This window comes from Phalangium opilio, unplaced genomic scaffold (assembly GCF_054372755.1).
Source record: "Phalangium opilio isolate 3A_F unplaced genomic scaffold, DU_Popi_V2 ptg000042l_1, whole genome shotgun sequence".
Taxonomy (NCBI): domain Eukaryota; kingdom Metazoa; phylum Arthropoda; class Arachnida; order Opiliones; family Phalangiidae; genus Phalangium; species Phalangium opilio.
In genome coordinates, this window is record NW_028324166.1 from 3,923,912 (window position 1) to 3,940,030 (window position 16,119).

General features: G+C 36.7%; 2 protein-coding genes across 3 annotated transcripts in view; both read left to right on the forward strand.

Annotated features, from left to right (window-relative positions):
• The window catches only part of LOC149678477 (ADAMTS-like protein 5), a 32,451-nt gene extending 23,432 nt beyond the window's left edge, over nucleotides 1–9,019 (forward strand). The window contains exons 2-13 of one of the 2 annotated variants that reach the window (XM_089837155.1): nucleotides 3,897–3,986; nucleotides 4,088–4,305; nucleotides 4,389–4,434; nucleotides 4,783–4,885; nucleotides 4,953–5,077; nucleotides 5,606–5,735; nucleotides 5,825–5,920; nucleotides 6,477–6,706; nucleotides 6,778–6,923; nucleotides 7,414–7,628; nucleotides 7,968–8,030; nucleotides 8,422–9,019. In XM_089837155.1, the coding sequence (XP_089693281.1) occupies nucleotides 3,912–3,986; nucleotides 4,088–4,305; nucleotides 4,389–4,434; nucleotides 4,783–4,885; nucleotides 4,953–5,077; nucleotides 5,606–5,735; nucleotides 5,825–5,920; nucleotides 6,477–6,706; nucleotides 6,778–6,923; nucleotides 7,414–7,628; nucleotides 7,968–8,030; nucleotides 8,422–8,789 (1,815 nt within the window). In that variant the 5' untranslated portion in view covers nucleotides 3,897–3,911 and the 3' untranslated portion in view covers nucleotides 8,790–9,019. The remainder of the gene's footprint in view (nucleotides 1–3,896; nucleotides 3,987–4,087; nucleotides 4,306–4,388; nucleotides 4,435–4,782; nucleotides 4,886–4,952; nucleotides 5,078–5,605; nucleotides 5,736–5,824; nucleotides 5,921–6,476; nucleotides 6,707–6,777; nucleotides 6,924–7,413; nucleotides 7,629–7,967; nucleotides 8,031–8,421) is intronic. The other variant, XM_089837156.1, reaches the window with a different exon arrangement.
• A 1,207-nt stretch (nucleotides 9,020–10,226) lies between these two features.
• On the forward strand, nucleotides 10,227–14,881 carry LOC149678478 (sodium-coupled monocarboxylate transporter 1-like). The gene is made up of 11 exons (XM_089835876.1): nucleotides 10,227–10,293; nucleotides 11,686–12,012; nucleotides 12,101–12,166; nucleotides 12,229–12,348; nucleotides 12,408–12,559; nucleotides 12,622–12,762; nucleotides 12,905–13,040; nucleotides 13,553–13,760; nucleotides 13,823–13,977; nucleotides 14,468–14,658; nucleotides 14,725–14,881. Exons 2-11 carry the CDS (start codon nucleotides 11,689–11,691, stop codon nucleotides 14,879–14,881), a joined length of 1,650 nt encoding a protein of 549 aa, XP_089692002.1. The 5' UTR covers nucleotides 10,227–10,293; nucleotides 11,686–11,688.
• Nucleotides 14,882–16,119: the final 1,238 nt, after the last annotated feature.

The following is a 16,119-nucleotide window of genomic DNA, read 5'->3' on the forward strand; positions in this document are numbered from 1 at the left end:
TTTGGTGGAACGACTCCTGCCCCCTCAGCACTTCTAAGAGATTGGGCGCCAAAAATCCACGCGAGATTTTTCTTTCTCTAGTGGCTAAGAGAAGTATATATGGGGGTGATCTAACTCTCTTGGGAGGAATTTTTAGTTTAGGGTGTCTCTTTCAATGGTGGGATTTTCCTCCCGCTATCTCCAACCTAAGTTTTTTTAAAAGAATCACGCGGTATTTTTCCACCCCTAACGCAAATAATGTTTTAACATTTCGAAAGAAAAACAGAGTAAAAGATCATGCTCTTGTGCGGGCATTTTGGGTAGAAAATTATGGAAACAAAACCTCGCCAGGAATCACCAATCTCTCTTGTCATACTTAGAGTAAACTTAAGGAAACGCTTTCACGGCGGTAGTGTCTCATATAATTTAATTCCAAAATGGGGTGAAATATTTTTGGTTGCAGGGGGACATACTAGTCCATCATAGAACCCATTCAGACATGTAAACTTAATGGTATATTAATAATTTATGATTATTCCTTACGGAGACCTTACATAATAGAATTATTTCATTACCGCTTAGTGATGGAAATATAAGATACACTTAGTCCTTGTTTCATGAACTTGGATAAAACTTTAGTGAAAAACCTTTCTTTCATAGTCATATTATATTGGCTTTATTTAGTAAACCCACGCACCTTGAATGACGCTCGCTTCCTTATGTAAACAAAATTAGAGAGAGAGCTATTAAGTATGGAAAGTGGAAGCCATAATCAACGTCGCTTGTATGTATGTATGTACAGGGGCTCAAAGAAGAAATTGATGCTCTTAAAAATAAGGTCAATGAACGGAAAGAACCGTGGCCAAGTTTAATTTGTAAAGACTCTTCTATATTTAAAGTTGCTTTCTCATCACTGAAATTATGTCTGGTAAAGTCAATTTTGACCGGTTTTAATTAGAAACCTCCCACTAACGTTACTTGATTAAACGCTATCAAAGCTGGAAATATTAAATGCAATATTTTCGGTGGCATCAAAAGATCTAATTTTAAATAGATCCGGTCTATAAATTTTAACGTTAGTTTATAAGGTATGTTCCATAGTATGAAACTTTCTATACTTCGTAATGCTACAGACTTGCAGCTCAAGCTAGTTCGAGAACGACAAAGGAGAATAGACCCAACCAACAAATAAGCAAGTTGGCTAGGTCTCGTCTCCATCTAAGGGATAGGATCACGTGACTAACGACTTTGACTGTAGTACCATCTCTCGTTGAGCGACGAAAATAAGTCCCTTGTCTTTCTGATTGGATAGAGACTGACTCTTGGGGTAAAACAGGTTCTGCGCATGGCAAAATCAAGCCAATCGGGTTATCCCTTTCTCGCCTCAAAACCCAAACACAACATCTGAGCCGTTATGAAAATTCAAATGATTTGTTGGTTGGGTCTATTGACCACACTCGGTGGTTAATTTTGCAGTACATCTTCATATTTAGTGTGTACTAAGCCTTTGACAGCGCCTCACCAGGCGTCGCTTTACGAGAATCTAGGAATAGTTTTTAGGAAGTGTCGACATCAAAGTTAGCCAATGAGATAACGTGTGGGTTTTTTTGCTGTGGCTTAGGCTTAGCGATGGGAATCTCTGAGAGCCTAAAACCATGCCTCAGACTAGAGAATAAATCGTAAACGTTACTGGTCACTTAGGCTCTGCAGAGGAAGCTTTTTGTGTGAGGTAGCAGACCTCTATCTGACACTCAAGGGTCATTCCGCTTTGTAGAGCGCTTTTCATTTAACTACTTTCTTATACTTTAATGTATTTTAGACGTTAAATTTCTAACGTTGAAAGGATTTTAAAAGGGAATAGTTGGAACGAAGCATCGCGAAGCAATCTTGTATTCTAAATGTTTTCGAATCCCTAAGACAACTCCGCTCGATCCATTACAGTTAATACAAGACCGCAACATTGTTCAAGGACCACGCTCTCATTTTCCGACATTCGAGAAAACAAATTCAATTTGCCACGGAGGGGAAAGGCTTGCAAATGGGCTTGAAAGAATTACTGTTCTCATTTCCAATATAAAAAAACCAAATCCGGAGAAAGAAAAGCTTTCAACCGGATGAACGGTTTTCTTCCGAATTAATGGTCTGAAAGTGAAATTCACCACTGAAATCCAATAAATGAAATTGATTTTTAAAGGAATTTTGTGTAATTTTGCAAGTTCCAATTTCACTCCAAGATGGCGCTGCAGCTTAATTGCCGAAAAAAGATTCACGATTTCATTCTTATCGTCCTGTATATTTTGGGAATTAAAAATGGCGTCTTCAGAATCTATTACCAGAAGTGTATAATACTTCTCTTCGAGAGAAGTGTACCACAAAGTCTGGTAATCGTAACATGATTATTCAGAACATCATTTTACATTTGGAGTGCACAAGTTTACTAAACCGAATCACATACGCGATAAATAGTTCCCTACTCATCATTACTCTATTAGCACTGCTTAACTATTTGCCAAGGCGCATGCGCTGGTGTGTTTTTGTCCCATGTCAGGACAATCAAGGTTTATGGGTTGATTGCTGAGGATTTGGTACCACCAAACAGTTATAGAATTCACCCCCTCTGAAGTTTGATGAGTAGGAGAGCAAACAAAAAGGGGTGAGCCTGTTATAGAATCATGTTACATAACCAGGGATAGATGTAATTTTAGAAGTAGGAATGGAGAACATAGCAATCAGGGCGCGCGTCAAAGTATGAAAGAAGAGGCGGGTCATAGCGACAGAGGTAAAAAGGAATTGCGTATTTTTCACCGTCCCCGTCAGCAACGTCATCAAAACGTAGTTTAAGAGAGCCAAAAAGATAATTTAAACTTTTCGTTACGCATTGGAGGGAGGGGCTCTATACTGGGCTATGAGTCGGACTGAAGTAAATACTAACCACCGTTCTCCATTCCTACTTCTGACATAACTAAAGCATTAAGAGGATACTGAGTGTCATCCTTCTTGTATTATCCCCTTCTGGTATTACGGCTGGGTTGGAACTTATTTGGAAGTATCATTGCGAGGGACCAGTCACTCAGCGGAGTCGGTATACAACGCTGTACCCCTAATTAAGCGAAGTTTTATTGATATCGAAAGTTGTAAAAAAAATGTTCGTTTCTTAAAAAAACTCACACAGATATTTGATACTGGTTGGCCTTAGCTAGCAAATAAATAAATAAAATAAACCTGCCCTTGACAGTGCTAAAATGATTACGCCTAATCCTAATCGGTTTACAGCTACCGTCTCTATCTCGCCCTTCGGTGTGAATTTCATTTTTTAGATTAAAGATATAATGATAAAATTATGTATTTTTTATTAAGAAATCAACTTGAGTATGTTACTAATTTTTACCGGTAATTTTGTAATCTTTGAACGCTATCCTAAATTTTTTTTTTTTCAATTCTGAATACAGGAAATTGATTCAAATAGATCAAATTGAAAGTGTTACACTACTGTCTTATTAATTAAACCAAAGAGTGTATAAAGAAGGGGAGTAGAAGGTAGTAGTTTTGGAAAGGCATTTTGCTAGTTCTCGCTTTTCATTTTTATTTATTTGTTACATTTTCCTTCTAATATCCGGTTCACCGCATTTAAACCAATAAGAGGGCAGAGAAAGATGCGCGCGCATAACGGAAGCTTAGGGGTAAATTTTCAAAGCGAGAACACTCCACCCAAATCTTCTACTCCCCCACTTTATACCCTCTTTGATTAAGCGCGACTAAAAATCAATATACACCCTTTTAAAAAATAATTATTTATTCTAATAATTTTAATTCTGACTAATATATGTTAAAAAATGAGGAAACGTTTTTCTTTCATTTTTTCCAATAGTATATTGAAGCGTTGATTAATGAAATAATTTTTTTCCCCATTTCTTTAGTTAAAAGTCTTTGCCATGTCTGGCACGAATTTCTTAAAATGGTTCGCCACATTTTCGATCTCTTTTCTCATCATTTTCAATTTCACTTTGGTGAGTGCGTATTTTGTTAATTTTGCATGTATTTGTAAGATAGTTATTAAGCAACTGTCCCCATAGAAGTAGTTAATCACTGTATTGGTGGTTTATTACAGTCTGCTCCAGATCCCATTAGTGTCAGTAACCAGATAGGTGATAAACATCTTATCGTGAAAGCGCAATCTGCCAATCGACAATATCGACCGAGGAGTAATTCGATAACGAAGCCTCGTGAATCTCTTTCTAAAGACTTTTCTTCTTGGTCCTATTGGTCAAAATGTACTAGAGCTTGCGAGGGAGGAATAAGTACCAGAAGACGGACTTGTTATGGAATGTAAGTATGGTAACTTGGTTTATATAGTCCTTAGCATGCTGATTTCAACATTAATGATAAGAATGCGCCATCTTCTTTCACAGAAACTGTGATGGGCCAACCCAAGAGTTCCTCGTTTGCAACGCCAATGTGAGTGTTCATTTGTCATTCTACTTACAAGTCCAGGCTTCTAAATAAGGATTTCCAAACTGGTCATCCAGACTTGTGACCCCTGGTGTCATGAATAATTAAACTTGTCTCAAGGGCAGGTTCCAATTACCCTACCAATTACCATTACTTCATAAGACATGTTCCATAAGTTTGTCACATGTTCCATAAGTTTGTTCTCGAACTAGCTCTCAGTGAGTCTAGCATTACGAAGTATAGGAAGAGTCATACTTATGGAACCTATGATATTTGCAATCTGAATATTTTAAGAACGAACGCTTCAAATTTTACTTCAGTACAAAATTATAAGAAAGTTCGTTTTCTTTTCAGCCATGTCAATTTTCAAAAGGCGATTACCGTGTTGAACAATGCGCGAGACGAAACGGTCATAACATAGCTGGGAAAGTTAGCAACAAATGGATTCCGTTACCAGGTGCCTTACCAAGTGAAAGTCTCGTTAAATTTTAGAAGATGCATTTATCCTTAATTATCGTACGCAGATTACAACGACTGTCAGTTAAAATGTAAATCGGTGGATCTCGTTGAAACGTATGTTTTTGGAAAAGTGGAAGACGGAACCAAATGTGGGCCAACGAACCATGTCTGCTTGGATGGTCGATGCTTGGTATTGTTGGGTTTTAGAATGAATCGATGTTGTTGGTTTTTTTCGAGCTAGACCATGGTTGGAAAAATTGGGAAGATTTAGAGGTCACAAAAACTACCGCAAGCGTTCCGGGCTCGCCACACTCTCGTGGGCTTTGTATTTTAACTGCACATGGAAAGCCTTCTTTAGAACCATTGTCCATGGTTCTCAACCAGTTTCGTAGTTATTGTCTTGTGCAAAGTGTACCTTTTCAAGTCACAAACCAGAGTTTTAGAAATTGATCAGAAATCATATACGGAAACTTGTAGCACCCTAAACCACTATTGAAATAGATTAGCTGTGCGAATTATTTTAGAATGAGCACTAAATTGAATGAATCTCACAAAATAGCCATCAAACCCTTCCTTCAAAATTTCTTAGGTTTATTTTTCATTTTTTTGGAGAGATTTTCACCTTCAATTATTTTCATTCCTTTCGTTTTGAAGACTAATCTAGTATTATTTTCTAAAATTAAGCATCCTTAATGCTCTTATATTTTCTGTATTTAAGCCAGTTGGTTGTGATTCAATCATCGGCTCAAATCGTAAATTTGACAAATGCGGTGTATGTGGTGGCCACAACAGTACTTGTCACCAAATTAGGGGAACGTTTAAGCAGAAGCCGATTTCGTGGAATTCAGGTAAGTATTCTCTACCATGGTTTACTTATCTGCTATTAATACACAAGAATGCATGGCTTTCACCCAAAATCGACCATAATGGTCTTCAGTGATCCACTTTTCAGCCGAGAATTATCAAGAGATCGTACGTCTTCCCGAAGGAGCTTACGACATTTTAATAACTGACAATACGTCAAATCATTTGTGTAAGTTTTATGATTTTTACTAGCCTTACCTGATATATCTCTTTCGTTTATTTGTTAAAAACAATTAGATTATTTATTTTAAGAAAGTGTGAGTGGATGAAAAAACTTTTTATTTGTTAAGAATCGTAAAAATGTACATAAAACTCAACTAAGTGTGTGTCTTCATTTTAAACCAATATAGAAAATTGGCTTGTATATCCAAAATGAATTAGAACATTTTAATTTGGTATTTTCAAAGTTATCCCGCAAAACACGACATCGGGTCTCATTGGCCCAAGTTTCAGTGAACTAGAGTAGGGAACGCGATAAAAAGGATATGTTTCAAGACATATGCGTGATTACACTTAGGCCTTGGCAAAAGTATCATGAGATTACCAATTCGGAATCTTTTCTGTTTTGGTTAGACATTAGTACCTGTTCTGCCTTAGTTTTAGCGCAAATTGGTCTTTAAGTAGTATCGTTTAGGCCTAATATTGGCAGTTTTAAAAATCTGTTCCAAAAAAAAATCATGTTTGGTATTTATTCAAAATGAACTAACTCCGCAATAATTTTTTAGCTCTTCAAGACCGTGACGGAAATTTTTTAATCAACGGCAACAAGACAGTCGGTTGGCCTGGGACGTACGATCTGGGCGGTTATTTCGCCAACTACAGTCGTGTTGGACACGATGAGAGCATATTCATAAGTGGACCAATACTTGAAAACTTAACTGTCGCAACCTTCATTGTTGACAGCACAAACGGAATTAAATATCAGTACTTAGTTTCAAAATATAATCAAAGGAAAGTAAGTGTGTTTAAATCCTCTTCTTTCAAATCTGTAGTATTCAAAGCAATTCACGTCTAATTTTCTATTAGTATCGTACTAAAGCCAACGGTGGAGGTAGAGGCTACCCAGTTTACAGGCCAACACCTAACTCAAGGTCTCGTCCAACCGTGTCGAAACCTAACTTACCTCCAGGTTATAATGAAGTTATTCCTGATTCAAAATCAATCGCCGATAGGTTAGTAATGGTTTGAAAGCAATTACCCATACTAAACCGGGCTATTTTGATAAAGATTTCGCAGTTACAAACATTAGACCTAGAGATGCGAGTCATTTACCGATTTAAAGGGTCCGTAAAGATGGCATCGGTGTGTGGGTAGATATTATTTGAAGTACATCATAGGCACGTGACCGAAAAAAGGCGTGGTTCAAAGAAGCTTCATTCGTTTTATTTCGAAAACTACTAACCACTTCAAGGAATTGGCGCTTCAGTCTCGCGAAAACCAGGACTAGGTTCAGGTCCCACTTCATGTTAAGTCTTTGTATCATGGCTTCACGTGGTGCCGGCCTGTGACTTATTTCAAATAGTTTTTTTACCCATCTGCCCATGCTTTCTTTACCATACAGTCCTTTCACCAGGTGCCTTAATTATATCATGCATTTAATTTTTTCGCCTCCTGCAGACGTTGTAGGTTAAATGTTAAGATATGTTGTATTTTTTATGAAAGGAACACAATCCCAAGAACCACAGCATCAAGCGGTTACGAGAAACCATACCGTCAAACTCCACCTCAATTTGAAGTTACAACACCAAATCCCTACAAAAATAGATGGAATGAACGGTATCCTCCAGCTTCGGGGCAAAATACAACGACGTGGAAAATCAAAAATGAACGGGACCGAAATAGACCTGATAGTGATCGAAACAAGGACCAGAAGAAAGGTAAATATTTCAATCTTTGATGGGCTGCCAGCTAGGTTTGCTTTTGAAACAAATAGGAATCGTACGCAAACTGAGTCTTAATGAATAATAAGTTTAATTGCTTGGACCAGTTTTTAAATTCAAGAATTGGGTTTCTGGTCATCTGGACCAGTTTATTATTTGCAAATCTACAGGAAAACTAAGATGGGACAAGTTTAACGATCAGTTTATTATTTTGGTCACTATAGGGGATCACTGGTCCCAAGACCAAGTTTAAAAAATATTCTTATTTCCCAGACTGGTTTTGACTACGTTAGTGTGGGTTTTCATTTTATTCACATTGTACATATTTATTTTCAGGAAAATGTCCACGCTGCGTTCGTGTCAAAGATCGATTGAAAAACTTTTGCACTAGTGATTTTGGTAAGATCTAATTGCACTAATAACCATCAGGGATAAATTTAATTTTGGTCGCGCGTCAAAGCCCCGGACCCCTTTCCACGGGACGGAGGGGTATGAAAGAAGAGGCGGGTCATAGCTCCAGAGGTAAAAAGGAACTAATTTTTTTTCCGCCGTCCCCGTCAGCAACGTCATCATAACGCAGTTTTAGTGAGCCAATAAGATAATTTAAAACTTTCGTTACGAGTTGGAGGGAGGGGCTCTATACTGGGTTGTCTATGAGTCGGACTGAAGTAAATACTAACCGTTCTTCATTCCTACTTCTAAAATTAAATCTATCCCTGTAACCATTTAGTCATTTTATTGTGGCAAGAAATTTCAACCCAAGTCGCATGAAATTGTTTTACTTTTCCAGTCATTCAAGGCAGAATTTTGAACACCAACTGGTATCCCGACAAACGAGCAACAATGAAAGAAATGATGTACGACGTCAATGTTATTGAAACGTATAAAGTGTCCACAGACTTGGTTCTCAACGCCAGAGAATATTTGTTCATCCCGTCCTCGAACCCTTGCGCGTGTCCAAGATTACGTAAGAACGTCGAGTATGTCATCATGGGAAACATTGACAGAAGCTATAGATCAAAGGAGGACAGACTAATCATCAATGCCACAAGCTTTATCAGAAAATTTAGCGAAAAAAGACACTTGGAAATGATGAAACTTAAACAACAGAGTTACGAAAGATGTCGCAAATTCGTTCCTAAGTCGAGAAGGTATTAAACAGAAGCAAATTCTGATTTTGTTCGTTTCATTTGTGAAAATGAACAACCGCTATTGCACTTAAAAAACACAACTACTGTTTGCATCATCACTGGTGTAATTTGTTTTATTCGTTTATGCGTCACGGAAAGTGTAAAAACAACACGTGATAATATATTTTAATGTGCTATGGATATAGTGTTTCCAGACAGAACTTCTTGGGTGAAATAAAGAACTGCTATATATAAATATTATATTTTGCAATTATTTCTATTGCCTATACGACAGTCTTGGGGTTGCTTCAGACGTGTAATATGGGGATCGAAATGGCCCCAATTTCGGGGGAACTGCCTTAAACTCTCAATCGTGGAACCTAGGCCTACCTTATTTCAGTACGCAGGACCATCTCAGCGAAGCTGTACCAGAGATGAGTGAGGGAGATGCTGTGAAAATGCCCAAAAGGTAATTTTAAAATTAGGTGGGTTACTAAACGTTGTAGCGCACATTTTCAAAATCAAATGACAGCTTCACCGCGTAAAATCGCACTAATGGTGTCAGCTTGAAAAGTTTTCCTAATTTAAACTTCAGGCAGTTAAACACATGAGCCAAAATAATGGGTCCCTTATGGCTTCCATGGATTGTTTAGTAGTTTCAGTCCCACTTGTACTGAACGTTTCGTTCATTCTCTTCTTCTCCGAGGTTGAAAAAGGAAATTGTAAGACTTGTTCCTGATATAGTAAGGAAAACTTCAAACCTCTTTTAGGCTATGGTTGATCTTTTTCGGTAACTTTGGGTTCAAAAAGAAATAAGCATTTTAACAAGGTCTGTTTAACCATGTTTGAAATGATACAAGTATTCCAGAAGATCCATTACACGGTTTGTATTACGTGTATTAGTGTGCAGGTAAGTGTTGCCAGTCATACGTAGCCTGAGGCAGTGATTTCGGTTAATGATGAAGCAGGAAAGGCAACGAGGATTACCTTGGAGGTGACGGAAGGGTCGTGGTGGTCGTCATCTGCGGCGAGCTCGGGGTGGTCAGAACGTATAGGGTAGGGTCACCGACATGTCTTTTTCCACCAAACTTAGTCACTGAAAAGCAGGTAGACCTATCCGAATCTTGTCTGAACCTTGCTTAACAAAATTTTTTTAAGTGAAAACGATATCGGTACAAAAGGCATTTCTTCGTTTGTTTTGATATCAAGGTTCAATATTTTCACACCAAATTTGTCGCAGTAAAAACTTTGTCCCTCAGTAATCGGAAACAATAATTTCACTTTCGCACTTACATTGCGCAGATATAAGAGATAATAATTGCTTTGTGATAAAAGAAATATCGCATTACGAGACAATAATCAAAAAGATTCTATTTTCAAAAGGTCATTGATTTCAATTTTATTTTTGATTAGATTTGGTTACGAAACGGAGGAAATTGGATAAGCCCCGTTCAGATGTACGTGTGTAGATACTATATACGTAATGTAACATAACAAAATCAAATACGCGTCGCATCTTTCACTTCAGAATTGTGAGTAATGAAATAGCTTGTTGCGTGTGTTAATGTCACCATAAATTCTATCGAGTGCTAGTCTGTCGCCCTGCTGCCTTTGCATTTTGATATGTTAAAGGTTAAGCCGTGGCCTGGCCCCATTTAACAACGGCATCGTGGTCACATTGGACGAATTTTCCTCCCTGATTTAAAAGGGATTGTATTTAACAAAAGGTCATTAAATCATTCGTTCATTCATTCATTCATATTTACACGTGTGATTGCTACCTGCGATACACGTGCGCACCCAGACAATTAAAAAATGCCAATATTTTTGCATAGGAGATATTTTTAAGGTGGCATTTATAAAGTGATGGTAATGGTTAGGCATCATTTTAGCTCTGGTAGTCTTCGCATCGAAAGGCTACTCATTCAAGTTTTTTGTTTGGGTCGCACTATTATAATTATAACAGATGTAAATTTGTTAAAGTAAAGCAAGTAGTTCACTAAGCCTTGCGAAACCGTATCGTTAACGTAACGTCACGTATCCAAATACGAACAGAACGCCATCTGATAACGTTTCTTAAACGATGCTTTCGGACTTAGGTAATGGGCGCCCTCTTTCGGATGATTTACGAACTCAAAACAGTAACGATACGGTTTCGCAAGGCTAAGTGGACTACTTGCTTAAGGATTGCGCTGTTAAGGGCTTAACATCGAGGGGCTACTCACTCACTTTTTCTCTTTGTAAATTATATTATTTATTATTATAACAGAGGTAAAAAAATTGAAGTTAGGATTACGGGTTATCATTTTAGCACAGTTAAATGTAGCGCAACGAAGTGTTATTCTCATATATTTTTGTACGCCTGTCAAATACGGTACGATGTGGGCCATCTGATTAAAACGCAATGTAATAGTTCCCTAAAGGTAAATTGTCGCGACGAGGTGTTTCGATATTACCTATACTACATGTGGTACTAGTAGAGAACATTTCTAAGTACTTGTACCATGAGCAAATCAGATGTAGCGGAACATTTACAAAATTTTCGAAACAATTTATCAAATGTTGTTGTTGTAGACCTTTATCGCGTAGGCTTGCATTTTTCGCCGTGAAGCTTATGTTTAATATAATGAAAGGCTTTCACGTGAAAGCTGTAAAACTATTACAAGCTACAGTAAAGAATATTGAAGACTAAAGTGAGTGAATTTATAATTTACTAGCGTTTCTCGGAATCCATTCATAAAACTTGACTCAAATTGCCCAAAGAACATCCCCCTTAATTTATACTTACCAAGACCTCCTGTATATATCCTACTTTCTAGTGAGATCTAAGGTAAAAACATCAAATGTTCCATCCAATGACGACCATATTTTAAAATTAAAATGTAATAAAAGTTGAGATTGATCATTGATTGTATTTGATAAAGGAGATGAAAGCGTCGAGCGTGGATATCGTGGTGGCGATTGGATCAGTGATTATCTGTGTCCTTATCAGCTTGGTGGCCAAACGTAGTAACAAGAAGACAGTTGAGGACTTCCTTTTGGCCAATCGGAAAATGTCCGCTATCCCAGTAGCGTTATCAACGTTCGCTACCATGATCTCTGCCAATGGTATCACCTCGATGGTCGGTGAAGCCTGCGCCAATGGGATGAATGTTTACTTCTTGAACGCTGCAAGCATAATAGTGCAGATACCAGTGGCATTTTACGTTATACCAGTTTTTCACAATATGTCTTATACTAGTGTGTACGAAGTGAGTTACCTATATCAAAACTACTAAAAATAAACCAAGCCGCTTAAAGACTTAGTTCACTTATATCGATATGGCATTTTGTTTACAGTACATCGAGTGGAGATTTGACAGATCTTTAAGAAAATTTTACTCCTTCATATTTTGTTTAGTCTATGTAAGAACCAATTGAAAAATTGTAATTTAAATGCATTTGCCAACCAATTCGCTATCTTTCAGTTGGTTCGATGTGGGGCATATATTTACGTTCCTGCAATTACAATCACAACCGTTTCGGGGATATCTTACTGGATCGTGGTAATGGTTACTGGCTTGGTTTGTTCTATGTACTGCGTCATTGTAAGTTCCGATGACCTAGATGCCTTAAGTTCCCAACAGTAACATATTCGGTTTAACAGGGTGGTTTCCGCGCAGTGGTGTACACAGACGTTTTCCAGAGTGCTCTAATGTTTACTAGCGTCATTCTAGTGACAGTTTTCGCCTACACGGATTTTGGTTTTAGCAATGCTTGGGTTCAAACTTTCAGTGGAGAAATGGACCAACACTTCAGGTTTTATTTTGTTATTAACTATTAACCTATTTAATGAATAATTATTTTAAAATTTTTGTTAGAATAAGCGAGGACTTGAATAACAAGTACTCAGTGTGGGGTAATGTTGCCTACGGACTCATGTTTGGGTTTTTTATGTCCGTCTGCTCTCAGGCTACAGCTCAACGATTCCTTTGCGTCAAAGATTATAAAACGGCTAGAAAGTAAGTGGAAAGATCAACCAAGGAGACTCTCTTTCTATCACACTGATCATGCGTGAAATTGCGTTTTCTTCAGTTATTGCTTGGTCTAGCGTGGTCTGAGAACTATAGTTAATTTCATCTCTTATTCTTTTGATTATTCAAGTTCATTCTTACTGAGCCAAGTATTCGTGTTAATACTTATGGGTCTTTTGATATTGGTCAGTGTCGCTGTGTTCGCTGAAATATCTCAATGTAATCCGTTCAAACTACCTAACTCTGGAGTTCGTCTTCCCGATCAAGTAAAACCTTTATTAATTAGTTAAATAACAGATTACTGTAATGGTTAGTACAAATTGTCTCAATCAAAATCTAAGCCCCCAAAAAATCAAACCAGGCAGAAAGAAAAGGCAGAGTTATTACTTTACTATTTTAGTTTATAAACAAGATGCCCAAGGTATATGGAACATTTTTGCAACAACTCTGATAGACCATTATGATGTAAATACGTTTTATGGCGCTGTGACTTTTTGTGTCAATGAAATCCATATTCGCTTGTCAATTAATTCGTAAATAATTGGTGCACAATTTAGAAATTATTGTAACTTTAATTATGGTACCTTAATCAGGTCACGTGAAAAATAGCCAGCGACAAAATGTGTCTGTATAAATATTTCTAGCTTCAATGTTAGACAAAAATTAAAAATTTAAATTAGTATATGTCTATAATGCTTACGCAGGACACTTGATTATTTCAAGTCGAATAATTAATTTTACTTCTGAACTTTAATCGTAATCATTATTTTGTTTGTAGATTTTAGTTTATGTCGCTGCAAAACAGTTAAAAGACTACCCAGGATTGTTGGGTCTTTTATTAGCTGGGGTTGTCAGCGCGGCCCTAAGTACCGCTTCGTCAGTCATTAACTCTTTAGCAGCGAATGCTCTTGAGGACTTCATCCTTCCGCTGAAGCCCTCTCTTCAAAATGACCAAAAGAAAACCGTCCTGCTATGCAAAATATTAAGTAAGTCTCAAGTCAATATCGTGTTTTAAAATAAATATGACTAACTGTTTTCATAATTTTAGCTGGAATCTTTGGAGTTGTAACTGTAATCATAGCAACAGTAGTGCCACTCATAGGTGGTGTACTTTCAGTGTTACTGTTAGTCATGGGAGCCTTCGTTGGACCAACAGCCGGAATTCTATTTTGCGGATTCTTTTACAGAAAGTGCAATTTGATGGTAAAGTATTTGACAAAAATTTATTTACTGAAGACATAGTTTAGTTGAACATAATAACCCTGACACTTCTTTCAACGCCTTAATGCAAGTTTATAAGATAAGTTTCATAAGACTACACGCGGTTTTTCTAGTCCATTTTACTATTTAGTCTGTACTAAGCCTTTAACAGCAGCCTCACCAGAATCTATGACGTTACACCTACGTCACTTCATGACAAGCTCTCAGTAACCAGTGACAAACTTATGGAACATATCTTATGAAGTTATGATTATACCCATGTTATCGATTTCTTGCATCAAATTAAACATTGCCAAATTACCCTGAAATATTTTCGAATAAAGTATTTACATGGACGATAAATAAATATACTTTTAATAAGTAGTCCTTGGATTAAAAATAACAGATATGTGCAATGTGCAATTTATACCTTACATACGATATTTTTAGCATTAATAGACGAAGTCTTTTAATCTTCCGGAATTTTTAACAGGCGTGTAAGATATCGATATTTTTGGCCTTGGTGTTTAGTACTTGGATGGCTGTTGGGTCTTATCTGTACCATCCTCACAAACCCCAGTTCGTCCACTCCAAGCCACAACTCTGTGATGATTTAATTCTTAACAGTTCAACTACATTTGATTACTATACAGATAGTAATGGAACTTACGAGAAATTACACGAGTTCGTATCTTTTTAAGTTCAATTTCAACATTTAGTGTCTTATTCCGTTCCCACCCATTTTGATAGAACAACTGCTGGTTCCATTTACGGTATCAGTTCACTTTGGTTTCCAGTTGTTTCATTCAGTTTGGCGTGTCTTTTTGTAGTTGTGTTTTCTTCGATACTTGGTCAGTTTATAGCATACGCTTACTTTGTGCTAGGTACTCCAAAGTTATCGCTCTGATGTTGTTTGTGTTCTTTTCAAAATTAGGTCCAATAAAAGAAGTTGATATTCGACTTTTAAGTCCATTTGTTTTAACACAAGTTGAAAAGGAAGTAATTTTAAGGTAAGATTGATTAATTGGAAAGTATGAAGTTAGTTAAGTTAAAATTAAAGACCTGATTACATAGTTAATACATTTGGTTTTATCTTAAAGAAGTTTATAATGTATGTCCACATTTTCAGTGCAAAAAGGGCAGAAACGGACTTCAGTCTTCTGACATTTCAAACTGCAGAGAATAAGGAGATTAACTGTAATATATAAATAAATGTATTTATTCGATACACAAAGTTTTATTCTTCAATTCTGTTCTCCAAATTTTCATCGGGGATGTTGTGTAACAGAAATGTTGGACAGGTAAACAACATATACCAGCCTTTTAAAAACTATAAAACTAGGAATTTCCACTGATTCACTTTTTGTTGGTTTTATATTTGCTTTTGATATTATCAGAAAAAAATTATTACATTTATATAAGGTCATTGGAAAAAATAATATTCTAAGCCCAAATACTTCAAAGTGAAAATATAAATTTTTAAATGTATAGTTCCGATATAAAAACTTAAACTTTTTAACGATCAAAGCTTAAAAAATTAGCTTTATTTTCAAGAGGAATCTTTTTAAGTATTAGAATATCTTTGAAACCTTTTAAATGGGAAATGAAAAACAATAACCACTCTATGGAGTTTAACATTATTCTCTCGAGATTTTTCGAACCAACAAGGCCGTTGACAAGAAAGTGAAGATGGGACTGTTCTCTAAGTTCCGCCCCCTTTCAAGCTCGTTTACTGACTGAAATTGTTTTTCTGCTGTCTTGTACATTATCTCCCCAGTCAATATTGATTTCTCGGAATATTGGTATTCCATTTCCGTCGTGTTAAAATCCCGTAATATGTTCCATTAATAAATTTTATCTTAATATCATTTCAGTCATTCAATACATAGTGCAGGAGCAACTGTCCCGGTTTAGATTACGTAGTTTGGGCTGATTGACTTGGTTTAGTCAATGAGACCGCCAAATAAAGAGTGGAAATTATCAAAATGATTTCCGATCATTTTGGCAAATGGAAATTGGTTTAAAATCAAGTCAGATGTTTTGGTAAGTTTTATTGACGTTTTTGGTCATATTTTATCATTCTATGGTGACGGTGTTGCCGTTACTCCGCCTTTTAAACAACGATCATGTGATACGTTCTGATAA